Source organism: Pipistrellus hanaki (assembly GCF_964339955.1).
Source record: "Pipistrellus hanaki genome assembly, chromosome: 10".
Taxonomy (NCBI): domain Eukaryota; kingdom Metazoa; phylum Chordata; class Mammalia; order Chiroptera; family Vespertilionidae; genus Pipistrellus; species Pipistrellus hanaki.
The window spans coordinates 17,795,494-17,809,376 of record NC_140512.1 but is presented as its reverse complement, the minus strand read 5'-3'; the positions used below and the strand labels follow the sequence as shown (position 1 = coordinate 17,809,376).

At 37.9% G+C, this 13,883-nt stretch overlaps 1 protein-coding gene across 2 annotated transcripts in view; it reads right to left on the bottom strand.

The window, feature by feature from the left end:
* RELN (reelin) overlaps positions 1-13,883 on the bottom strand; it is a gene marked incomplete at its 3' end in the record, with an annotated part of 380,746 nt that overhangs the window by 204,408 nt on the left and 162,455 nt on the right. For both annotated transcript variants that reach the window (XM_084897797.1, XM_084897796.1), the window contains exon 7: positions 3,146-3,242. In XM_084897797.1, the coding sequence (XP_084753923.1) occupies positions 3,146-3,242 (97 nt within the window). The remainder of the gene's footprint in view (positions 1-3,145; positions 3,243-13,883) is intronic.

Below are 13,883 nucleotides of genomic sequence, written 5' to 3'. Positions count from 1 at the left end.
TCAGTATAGGTACCAGCGCCTAGTTGATTTTAACCACCGCAGAAATCACTGCTGTCAAGTGTCAGAGGAAATTCTCTATTTCACCTAAAATCCCTCATTATCACAGATTGTCTGCTCAAGGAGAACTGGTCCACCATGCCCAGGACTCTCTTTCCTGCTCCATTCCCCTCACCAGTCATGAGAGTAAAATGTACCAGTAGAATTTTCTTTAAGCAATCCTTATCAAGATTCCTTTAAAAGAAATCTGATTTCCAAAGTTTTTAAACTATGTCCAACTATTTGTCCTCACGTGTTTCCACTTCAATAATCTGATGTTAAAGTTCAATGAAGCACATGGAAATTTTAAAAATTTTCACCGAATTTGAATGAACATTCTTTCCCCCCTCTGATTTTATGTAACTGAATAGATTCCTGGATGAGTTATGAAACACTCCTGAATGTAAGTTCTTTGAAATGATGGCATTATATAAGTTAAAAGCTACTGATAGTGCATTAATGCATAGAGAGTCCTGCCCTATTGGTGCAATAAATGATGCTTGTTTCAACTGCGTGATCAAGTTCCACAGCTGTGACCACTGCTAGCAAAGAGCAGATTGCTTGAATTATTGCCAAATTTCAGATTACACGTGCTAACTGAGGGTGACCCTAGACTTCGATTAGTCATTGATTCTACATTTTTTTCCTTCTTCACCAGGAAAGCTAAGGACTGGTAGAGTGGCTGATCTCATTTCTGTACATTTACCCATTTAGTTTATTAGTAAAATTCTCAGCTACAAAAAGTACAGAAAAATAATACAGCAACTATGAATGTTTGGCAGAGAACTTTTTTTTTCTATCAAATCTTAGTACTCTTAAACAATCAAATAGATTCCAAACGATAGAAAATTGGTATGATCACTAAATGAATCTGAAGAATTCACTGAAGGCTGAGGCTGTTCATTCTGCACTTCTTTCTTGCAAATTTTTATTGAGTTTGATCATATATTAGACCAAACTCATCCTTGTAGCTAAAATGTATCCCCAAATATGAATAACTCAATAAATTATTTCTTTTTTTTAAATGGAGGGTAACATAACTAATTTTGTTTTAAGCCCCGAGAAAGCATATTTTCTCTTAAAGGGGTGGGTAAGTCATTCCTCATTAACTTTATTTCAGACTAGCGAATGAATAAAGTTAGCCGCCAGCACCAAAAATATGGAGACTTCAGTGAGCTGAATAAATGGGTGAGGGCCATACAGCACAGCAGCAGTGAAAGGAGAAATGTACGTGTGCCTATGTGATAGAAGATGCTGCCTCTCATTAACTCTGACTAAAAAAAATAAAATAAAAATGAAATGGCCATTTGACTAAATTCTCAAAATGGAGATGCTCTTTTTCATTTTAAAAGACAAAGCTTTAGCCTAGTAATTTTCTTTGCAGCATGGTTCTTTGTTTCACAACTTCAGTAAGAATCTGATTTAAGAGAAATAAGAAGGCATATTTTTTAATAAAAGTTTGAGGCTAATAACTTCCATCTATTCTCATGTAGAACAGTTTTGATTGGATTCAGTTTTGAAGCACCATGCAAATGTCTGAATTTGAGTAGACATAATAGCATGTTAACCAACACCTGAGTTTCTCATTTCTCATTTGATTGATCTGTCTTCTTTAAACACAGTTGGGTAATAAGTATATATTTGCTCCTGCGACACTAATACAGTATAAAAATTACTGAAAATTAAAATTATATTCTTAGATATGCTTATTTCCTATTAATCAATAGAAACAAAAAAGAATTTGCCAAGCATTTCCATAAATATTACTGAATGGGAGAACATTCTAAAATAGGCATTTATTTTAAGCTCAATTAACTATGATAAAATTTTAATTTTGTTTTAAGAGTTATAGAAAATTAATTCAGTCATGGTACATTATTTTAAATGTACTAGCACATCTATTTCTTTCAAGAAGTGCTGCAGTACCAGTCACATTTGTCTGCAGGCATACTGTACCACCGTGTGAGCCTTGAATTATGAGCATCTATTATTTTAATTTACATCCAATTAATTCTGTTTGTGTTCTAATTTCAACTAAAACCTCTTCAATTTATCAATGTTCTGAGGCTCGTATCTTTAATAAATTAAATGTATCCATTGCCATAAAAGGGGTACTCAAGCAGCATAAAATAAGAACCATGTTATAAAAATTAATTGACTTTCTCATTTTTATAACTAAATCTTCTTTTAATTGCCTAGGTAGGTTCCTCCCCCCCGCCCTTTTTTTTTAGCGTGGTAGCCAGTCATCTGACCACTTTTAAAGTTAATGAACTTGAAATACAATGTGTGACATCGGGGTGAAAAGTATAAGCTGTTATGAAAGCCCCACGATAAGGAAGATGGGGCGAGAAAAGGAGAAGCATTGAAGTTCAAGACAAAAGCAGAAGAGATGTTGTGAGAAGAGTGGGAGGTACAGAGGAATTGGGCCAGAATAATATAACGTTTGCCCTATATCCATTTTCAAGAATGTGAAATGAACTACTCTTCATGCCAAAAAGAAGTATCAAGGAACAACAGGCTCATTAGCCACATGCTGATGGCTAGTGGTTTCATTGTTTTCAACTGAGAATGCTCAAGTGTCATTTCACATCTAATGTAAGAAATGATCTTTGGCAAGCTAAGTCTCATCACTATTAATTAAAAGAAAGTAACATGCTCTTGAACAATTCTGCATGAACCACAAGTTTAAAAAACTGGTTTGTTCACTGTACTCTTCCACTTAAAAAAAAAAAAATCATTACATTCTTCTGATTAGGGAACTCCCTTTAAAAATCATGTGACAAAATTGCTCATCTAACATTTCTGGCTTGCGAGGAGAAAATAAATTTAGAAGTAAAACTTAATATAAGAACTTGTGAAGCCATAAATTATTTAAATATATGTAGATATGTGTGTAATATATGTCATATGTCACTCATATTTTGCCCATATTGTCCCTCTTTTTAGTGTGGAAGTTAATTATTTGACCACTTTTAAAGTTAATGAATTTGAAACATAATGTGTGAAAATATAATCTGTTACTAAAAGCCCCATGATAGGAAGATGTTTGGCAAAAAGCTCAGTAAAGACAATGTATTTGGAATAATGTTCATACATAACATGCACTTACCAACTCTCTTGGACCATATGGCTCACAGAAGGTGACAGCGTTGCCGTGCATAATGGCGCCGCACTGTTCTCCAATCTCACAGTTGCGACATTCAACCCTGTGGGAACACAGAATGCATCCCCGGTCTGAGAACTAAGTAGCACAAAGTGGTTTATTGCTCAGGTAAGGAAAGATATAATAGTTACTGCTATTCAGTTCATATCAACATCTTGAGGAAAGCAATAGTATTTTGTGTTGTGACATGTTAAGGAACCATGAAACCAGAAAGACTTACTAAATTTAAATCCCAATTCCTTAGTTACTTGCAGTGGTGGGTAAATTACTTAACCTCCCAAAGTTTCAGTTTACTCACCTGCAAAATGAGGATAATAATACTGATGTAAACTAACATAGTTATTGTGCAGATTAAATGAGAGTGTATAAAAAATTCAGAACCAATCTCTTAGTTCTGAATAATGGCAGATGGTATTATCAATAATTATATATAATACATATGTCCAATACAAGGATGGTTGTAAATATTAAAAATAAGCAAAGTAATGTACACTTGTATAATGACCTAAAAACTGGTATCTCCAAAATCAAAAGATGTCTTACAAATTATAAATCTTTTGAGATATAACTAGTATAGGTGTTTAAAATTATTGCTCACATTGTTCTTAAATAAATTTGCATGTCTAGAAAATATACCATGCTAAAAATAATGGAATCAGATTATATTTAATCCAGTTATCAATATGAAATACATACAAATTCAAGCCAAGTTTGGATACTGAGTTACTACATTTACTTTGCAAATGATTTAATTAGCTGCTTTCTTTATTACTGTAAAATGAAGTGCTTAATAAATCCTTAAGAAATGATTTCAAAAATAAATGTATCCATGATTTTAGTAGAAAATAGATTATGAATATTCTAGACTGGACTTTACATGTTTACAGGAACAGTCACAATGCTCTGCATTGAGACATTTTGGCCTACCATCATTACAGACCTAACATGTACAAAGAGATGTGTTTCCTCTGAACCTCAAACCACAGGAGAGCTGTATTTCATGCAGAAAGAACATTTTCAAAGACTTTCACATTCCAGGTGCCAAACATTGTGGAAAGAGCACTGTGCCCTTTGTTTGGGAGATCATTGCATTATGCTCTTTCCACATTTTGCTAATTTTAAAGAAAGAGAGCAAGAACACCCATTAAAAAAGGAAGACAAAAGTGTAAAGAGGTGTCAATTACCCCATAAATCCTAGAGGCAGAAGTAGAGTGAGTAAAAAATTGGCAAGTAATGGTATTTCCTGTGTAGATATTGCATGGAATAAATGATTGTTCTCATTCCAATCCTTTGAGCTGTGTTCCTACACCAGGAGATAACAATGTCAAAAACCTTTGATTTTTTATTTTATTTTATTTATTCATATATATATATATATATATATATATATATATATATGTATTTGTGTGTGTGTGTGTGTGTGTGTGGAATAAACAGGGAACTATTTCTGGTAGGGAATTTAAAATGCTAGTATCACAAACATCAGTAGGGTATTTAAATCTTTTGATTACTGTGAAGCAAGATTCTAATAAATGTCCTTGACATTACAAGAGATATAGTAGTTGCTTCATAAGGGCAACAAACATGTCTCTTGTTCACCATTTTATGCCTTTCATGCTGTATTCCATAGAGATCTGTTGGATGAATGAATGAATATAAGACAATTTCATGTACAGGACTATTATTAAGGCTTGAGGACCAAAGCACTTAGAATAGTGCTTGGCACATAGCAAGAACAATGTAAGTGTTACTGTCTGAGCTTTTTATTATTATAGATTTCCACCATTTTCATCCAGAACTGGTATATTTGTTTTTCCCCTCACAGAGAACCTATTACATGAACTTTTTACTACTGTTTTTCTATTTTTAAACTATACATTATTTCCCCCCCCAAGGACTGTGATTGTGATAAAAGTACAGAGAAGGAGCACAAAAACTATAGTGGGATTCTCACTTAGTGATATATGAGGATTATGTGGCTACAAGTCATTGTAAAATGGCTTGAAAAAACATCAGCTTTGACAGGAAAAAAAATTGAAAGAATGTTCAACTCTCAAAATGGCTATCTGCCATTTCCCCCCAGTAAACTCTAAAAGCATCACTGCTGATGTGAAGTCCAAGGCCGAATGTTGAAATTCCCATAGCAATAATCCTATGTATAAGTATTGATTAGCAGCCCCCAAATTAACTCTCTGTCAGAAAAATAATATCTGTATAAAATGTACAGTATTACATCTTCCTTCCCCCATAGTTTGGATTAAACAGGGTTCAGGTGCAGCCTAGATACCTGTATATTGTTTAAAGGTGATACTAGCCCTGGTTGGTTTGGCTCAGTGGATAGAGAGTCAACCTGCGGATTGAAGGGTCCCGGGATTGATTCTGACCAAGGGCACATGCCTGGGTTTCGGGCTCGATCCCCAGTAAAATGCCGATTGTTCTTAACATTTAAACTGTGGCCTCACAATTTAATTTTCTCAGGAAAACAGTGGGCTTTGTACAGTTAGATAATATATTCTTCAGAGATTGGTGGAAAGAAGGGAGTTTTAAATAATCCTAGATACAAATTTTGTTTTTCAATTTAAAAAGGAATGTGAGCCCGTAGGTTAAGGATTAGAAATGAATTGCTTCTTTGACTAATAAGAAAAGTAATACTGAATATTATTCTAATCTAAAACAAAACAAAAAACTTCCCATTCCTTTTATTTTTCCCCTGATATGGAAAACAGAGCATAAGAATCTGATAAATACCTTGGCACATCATACAAATCACCTCTCTGCCATGAATGGCATGATTAAAAGACATTTTAATGGAAATGCTTGCTCTCTCCAAGACCATGCAAAGCCTGAATGTGTTAAACCCTTGTTGAACCTATGTATCACACACTTAGGTTCCACATGAAGTTAATCTATTACTAGAGTTCACAGATCATTGCACATTTGGGTCAGAGGGCACCTAAAATATCACCGAGTCTCATCGCCCCTTTATTTTACAAATGATGGGACAGAAACAATTCAGGCTTCCTGGCTCCTTGTACAATATTCTTGCCATTCCACTGTAATGCAGCCAGAACAAGAACTCCGATTTTATAAAAAACAGCATGCGATAAAAGAGTTTGTCACTATTTTTACTGCCAGTGTTTATTTTGAAAAGCTACAATGACTTTTTAAAAATGTTTTTCTTTTATAAAAGGATTTTGTTTTGCAAGTGAAAATGAACAAAAACAAAATATATATACTTTAACACTATCATCTTTTCCCCCACTTAGCAAAAATATAAAAGAATCAGTAAATATAAAGGCAGGTCCTGGTTGACCAACACATCTAGGGTCAAGCCATAAACATAAAAGAAAAAGAAATGCTTTGAACCTAAGTTTTAATCTTCCCTATTGCAAGCTCCTTGGCAGTTTGGAAATTGTTATTTTGGTGTTAATTCTCTATTTTTGTTTTTTTATTATTTAGTTGGCTGGGGCTTTTATTTGTCTGGGATAAAGTGAGAGCACACTTGTAAAGGTGTAATTATGTTCTCAGTCCTGATTTTGAAATTGTTAAGCTGGAAAACAAGTCAAAAGCACCCTTTCAGAACACACAGAGGGAGATAAAGTGAAATGTCTCTGAAGTCCAGAGGCTCCATTAACTGTGGTGACTTACAAGGGACTTTCAGGATACAGGGCAGAGCAGGTGGATTAATGAGAAAATTTGGCTCCTTCTCACAACTGGAGATTTATGAATGGTTGGTGGTGACATCATCCTGATAACAATAAATAAATAACTGAAATATCATTTCCTCAAGAGCAATCTAATTACATGGCTCATTCTTCTGATCAGATCAGAGGGAAATCACTCAGCCTTTAGTCAGGCACTCTGCTGAAACAAGTTAATCACCTGGAAACTCACTGACAATCAGTTACCATCAAATTCTCATTTGAGATGCATGCTGTTTGCCCCAAGACGGAGGACACTGTATTAACTGTTCATAATTTATTGCCTCTGAAGGAGGAGTCAGTGTCTGGGACTCAGTCTCAGAAGCAGCAATCTGGCATTCAACAAGCCAGAATTGTCTATTCACTACTATTTCTGAATGGAGATTTTAAAATAATGTCCATATTATTTCTGACTATAAAAAGTACTTATCATTTTCCTGACCCAAAGATAATACATCTCTTCCCCCAGATATAGCCAACACTGATACTGACAAAATCTGATGTGTGAGCTTGCAAGACGGGGATAGACGAGGGACGGTCAATCTACCAAAGGAAAGAGAACCCTAGGGGCCATTTGGTAGCAGGGTACTCAGCTGACTTCTTCTGGAGACACTGGAGCTCCTTGTACTTTCCATTCAAACTTCAACAACTAGAACACTCAACTTTTAAAAAAATATATATTTTATTGACTTTTTATAGAGAGGAAGGAAGAGGGATAGAGAGTTAGAATCATCAATGAGAGAGAAACATGGATCAGCTGCCTCCTGCACACCCCCTACTGGAAAGGTTCCTGCAACCAAGGTTCATGCCCTTGACCAGAATCAAACGTGGGACCCAAACATCATACCAGTCCGCAAGCCGACGCTCTGTCCACTGAGCCAAACCATTTAGGGCAGAGAACACTCAACTTTTGCCCATAGTTAGTTTTATGATAAAGAGGGCATGACGGCATGACTAGTAAAAGATCAAGCTCTTTAAAAAATATATTCTCTTTGTAAATGTGGAATATTTTTAGAAAAAAAACAGCAAGAAACATTCACTCTATGAGACTGAGAATAATATCACCTTCAACAATGTCATGACTTATTTCTAAGGAGCTAAAACATGTTCCAAAGGTGAAAATTACAAACTCCATTTTTAGCTCACTCTTTCTCATTACTTCTCACTGAGGAAGGTAAGAAAATTCTTCTTATATCACTAGGGGGTTTTAAATTTGATCTTTCTTTTGTTAACACGTACAATGACAAATATTATTTGAGTTAAAATAACCCTCTAATATGCTACTACTGCATACAATATTCTGACCTCCTACTATGGTGAATTCCACTACATGCTGCTTAAAGAAATATTTTCTCACTCTTTCAAATGTACTTGACATTTAATTCCACAAAGTGAGCTCTTATTTCTGTCATCTAAAACAGAGATTAAAGAAGGAAATAATATGCCTCCAGATTCACACCTTGTTTTATTAGTAGGCCACCTTCTGAATAACCCCTCTATTGCATATAAAGCTTTACCCCTCAGTATTTACACAATGGTAAGAAAAGTGAGGGAAGGAAGCAAGAGAGGAAGGTTAGAGAAAGATTTTGGAATAGGAGAACAAACTTATCAACAAAAGAGAAATGAGAATGAGAGATGGTAAAACAAGTGGGAGGGAGTGAGAGAAAAAGTAGAAAAGATGCAACCAAGATCAGAATATTGGACCATCAAATCCTATACACCAAATTATAATTCCGCATTTATAATTCTCAAAATACACTGATATATAATAGGTTCTAGCAAAGATATGTCATCAGAGAAAATATTTTGCCTGATTTTTCTATTATTCACAATCTCCCTTAGTAACTTGCTCTTGGAAAAATGTAAGGTTCATGCTCCATGTTCCATCAGTTAACCCTATTGGGTCATATGTCTTCTAAATGATTGTCACTACAAAAACCACCTCTTGAGACCCCCTCAGCAGTGGTGTGGAGACTTCGGTGTCCATGGCTAGGGGCTCCCCCTCACCCAGTGCTATCTCCCACACTTCCTGCCCCTAGACCTGCTGGAGAGAGAGCCACGTCTATTGACTTTTATCCAATTTCTTTCTCAGGGACATTGTTCATCAGTCTTACTTTTTTGTGATTGCCTTGAAACTGCACTTAACTGTGATTCTCATACTTGGCTAATAAATTGAGTCCCCTTTGTTTTTATTATTTACTAGTGGTCTGGTGCACTGATTTGTGCACACTAAAAGGAAATCAGGAGCATACTGAAAGGAAACCCTGCGTGCCTGGGGAGTTCCCATGTTCCTTGAGTCAACGGGAAGTCCTCCTCCTCACAGCTTCCTGAAAAAAATATTTCCAAATGTCCCTTCTGCAGCCAGGGTTGCGCCTTCCCAGCTGGGAGGTCACTCAGTGAACACCTTGGGCTGTGCTAAATGCTGTCCACTGCTCAGAGCCCGATAAGAGATGCTTGGAGGTGAACAATACAAAGTTGGGGATCTTGGAGGGAGGGAATGCTCTCTCTCCCATGCCCCCACCCTTCAGATCCATCTCTTTGACTTTTACCCCGATTGTCAGTCACCACCTTGTGGCCATTTTTATATTGCTGCCTTCCTCTGTAGCTCTGGAGTAATTGGTAAAGGATGAGATTTTCTCTCTATTCTGGGAGGCAGAGTTCCAGGAGCCTGTCAGCTATTTCAGGCTCCTCAGTCCAGAGCTGATCAGTGCTCTGCAGGGATCCAGGAGCAGGTGTTCAGTGCCAGGTCTCGGACCTTTCTGGGAGATGGGGCCAGCAAGCCAGGTGGTAGGTGGAAGTTGTGAAGGGCTTGCCGGCATGGACTCCTGTGGGTGTTGGTCACTGGGCCAGACTTCACCAGCACTTGCTCCTCAGATGGGGGCCGGCCCAGTAGTATGTCTGTGAAGTGTCTCTGTGGATTTTTCCCAAGCCTGCATCCTGAGACCCAGAGGGCAATAGGTAAGAAGGGGTGTGGTGCAGCCACAGGGTCTGAAGGAAGAGTTCCAGGGACCGGTGATGGCTGATTCGTGGCCATTGCAGCTACATGCCATCCACCTGGGACTGCAGTCTATTGCTGGAGATTGCACCTGCCAGAGGCAGGAGAGGCTCGTGTGCCTGGCTTCTGGCTGAGTGACTCTCCCGCTGTGGGAGCTCACTGACCACCATGGGGCAGCTCCTGAATTGAGCGTCTACCCCCTGGTGGTCAGTGTGTGACTGGTCCTTTGGTGGTTCCTGTGTTAGGTTCTGGCTTTTTATATATATAGATGGGGAATCCAAGACACTAAAGAACTGAGAAGTTGTTTTACCGTTGGCTTGGCTTGACTTCTTTTCTGTTATTAAGCTATTAATCACGGACTATAACTTCAGCTAGCATAACTCAACCCCCATCCTAAAACCTGTCTTTTCATATTCTCTGTTGAGTCAATTACATGTCAAAGAAAATTACCTTTAATGAGCCAAATTACCAATCTTTTTGCTCCATTTCAGGATAACTGCTCCAATAAATTAGCATTTTCAAGAAAATACCAAATGAAGCAGCAACTTGAGATCTCTATTTCCCTGACCTTGTAGTCTTTTTTAATATATATTTTTATTTTTTGTTGATTTCAGAGATGAAGGGAGAGGGAGAGAGAGATAGAAACATCAATGAAGAGAAAGAATCACCGATTGGCTGCCTCCTGCACACCCGATACTGGGGATCGAGCCTACAACCTGGGCATGTGCCCGGACTGGGAATCAAACTGTGACCTCTCGGTTCACAGGTTAACGCTCAACCATTGAGCCATGCCAGCCGGGCTGACCTTGTAGTCTTATCTTTTACCTGTAAAAATGGAAATGTTCTAGTCTTTTCTTGATTCAAGCAATCCTATGCAATGCCAGTCATGGCTTTAGCTTCCTTAGCTGTAAATTGTGGGCTTTCTGTATGATAGATACAGTGACTGACCACTTGACAGAGGTCTTCTGGTACCATAGGACCTGAAACAACTTCATTTGTGTCTTTCTTCTTGATGTCTTACCTCCCTGCTGGCATCACAACTTACTCATCTCAGATCTCCTTCTGCAGAGTGACTCCGGTTCTTCCCTGATCTCTGCTAATAAGGACATCTCTGCTATCATTCCTGTGCTGGAGGGGAAACATCTGTTGTCCTCTAGTTGCCATTAATCATCATGTTTTGTAATAGTCCCAAGTTTCCCACTAGAACCTCAGAGGCTAGAGATGTTATAACTGTGGATGTCTTCTGTGATCGTCAGAAAACAAGCATTAAAGGGCTAACCTGCTAAACCACATAAAGATTCCTCCAATGGCAGAATGAATAAACAGTAGACACTCATACAATAGAATATTACTGAGCAGTAAGAAGGTATGAATTATTGATAATTGAAACAACACGGCAGAACCCACTGGGAGAGTGGAACAATAAAGGGCTGCTTCCTTCACAGGGCCCAGAGAGACTTGCGGGGCAAATGGCAGAAACAGTCTATGCTCTGCATTTGAGGGAGGCCGAAGGACCAAAGCTTCTTGATAGCACACCAGAGCACAGCACCACTAAGAGGCCCACCGTCCAGGTCCAGGAGCAGCAGAACAATTCCAGGCCCTTACGCAGGGCTTAAAACAGAGCCACTGGCCAGAAAGAGTGGACAGGGGAGGGATGACGACTATCTGCATGGACCAGTCACCACAGACTAGATGAGTTGGGGAGGACTCAGTGAGTATCTGCAGGAACAGGCAACTAGAGAAACGCTGGCTTTTGCACTAATAAGTCAACTGAAACTTAGATACAACATCAGAAAAATGGGAGAGGGCTAGACAAAGTTGCCTGAAATTAAGTTTCCATCACTGGGGGACAATAAAAAGAAATTAAGTTGGGTTATGAAAGAATAAAGGACATTTTATGTCTCTGATACCCAAGTTTGTGAACAGAATTCATAACTGCTATGCCCCTGTGAGCACAAACAACTTTGGAAGAACTGGCAGAAACTGTTGACAGTGTTGCCTCCGGAGGAAGGGGACATAGGTCTAGTGCGGGAGCAAGACTTACTGGCATAACTTTCTTAATACTCTTGGACTTTTCACTAAGTACACATACTACTTTTTAGATCTAATCTAATATTTAAACCAAGTAGACAGACAGTACATTCAATATTGAGCTGGTGTCATAAACTATCTTGGTTCTATTCCAACTGCTGTCACATACTTGGAAGAGTTACCTGGTTGTTATGTTCATTCATAATAATAGTATCTTTTTGCAATATAGTCATTTGTACATGAGAAAACTTGAATGTCAAGAATTACATGACATAGAAAGTTCATTAGATAAAGTTGAGAGAAGCAAATAAGTTATGAGTGATTAACTTTTAAACTGATCTACCTCTCCATCATTGTATAGACGTGATGTAGAGACAAGAAACTTAAGTTTCTTAATTTCTCTTTTTGCTTGTCCTTAAAAATTGAAAATTAAACAATATTTAGGATGCTTTTTGAACCATATGGGAGAAACATGCTCATAAAAGTAGCACGTTTCTCTTGTGAAAAATGACTTGATGATGCATTTAGTCAAGGGACTCTGGCCAAAGGCAGCACACCAGGCACTTCGTTTCTGCCTTTGTGGCAGTGGCACAGGGAGGGTGCCAGCAGCAAGGACCCTCCTTCCACGCTGCCACAAAGTTACCCAGGGGCTTCTAATTCAGCGGGGTGAAGAAAACCAAAGGCAATATAAAGAACAACACTCACATGCCAATATGTGTCCAAGAAAACAGAGATTTCAAGAGAGTGAAGTTAAAAAACGAAGTTGGCCCTATTACTACTTTATTGAAAATATTTCCTGAGATATCTAATTTTACTGGGTTCTGGTTTCTGGCTTTAGGGAGTTTATGTCTTTTTTTAAGGGGTTTAAGGCATCCAATACCTCTTTTCCCCTTTTCTCTGATTCTGCCATACTATATTTTCATTATACTTCAAATATAATATAATACAGGTATATTTAATTTGATGTCTATTTTTTCATCCAAATGCAACAAGGGAAGACTTGGAGACTCATTTAAACAATCTGGTTGGAGATAATGTTAATAATTATTATCTTCGTTCATATCTAGGCTGAAAGGAGATAAGGAGACCAATGTGCAAAAATACCACAGGAGGAAGAAAGAAGGGAAGAGGGAGAAGAAGAGAAGGGAGGGGAAAGAGAAAGAGAAGGAGGGAAGGGAAGGATAGAGAAGGGAAGGAGAGAGGGAATGGGGGAGGGAACTAACGTGTATTGAACACCTAAAGTGCACCAGGCATGGTGCCAGACCTCCTCAGACTTACCAATCTTTAAAACAGTGCTCTAAGGACAGCATTAGTCTTACTTCTACTGACCAGACAATGGAGCTCAGAGAGGTGAAGCAAGCATTTTGCTTTTCTCACGGTACCCAGCTGGCAAGTGCCTAATTCAACAGTCAAACCAGACTGGCCTGACTTTAGAACCCCTGACACCTTTTGTTCAACAAAGTTATCTCTCAAATGATGAGAGATTCGTAGTTTGGGTTCTTGCTTTGTTTTGTAGTTTGTTTGTTTGTTATCTTGAAGAGGCTAGATGAAAGAGCTGGTGGGCAATAAGGGATAAAGTGAATTTACTCTGAAGCATATTTGATAGGAGACAGGACTATGTGGCTTTTTAGAGTTAATAAAAGGTTTAGAGTTAATTTAAGGCATGGAAAACCATACCTTAAATAAAAGGGACACAAAATCCATAACTCTGGTCAGGAAATCATAGATCAGTCATGAAAATGGGTGAAGCAAAATCAATCACGTTTCATTGATTTTAAAAACAACACAACTTGAGCCACAATAAAAGTCACATTTTGTATTTGTCAGGAAAACTCACTGAAGACCATGAATTAACTTGACAGAAATGAACTTGCCTTGAAAGAAACAAATCATCCGATAACATCTACATTAATGGATATGAAACAGCCAAGTGTCAGGAGAGAATTTTTCCAGGGTA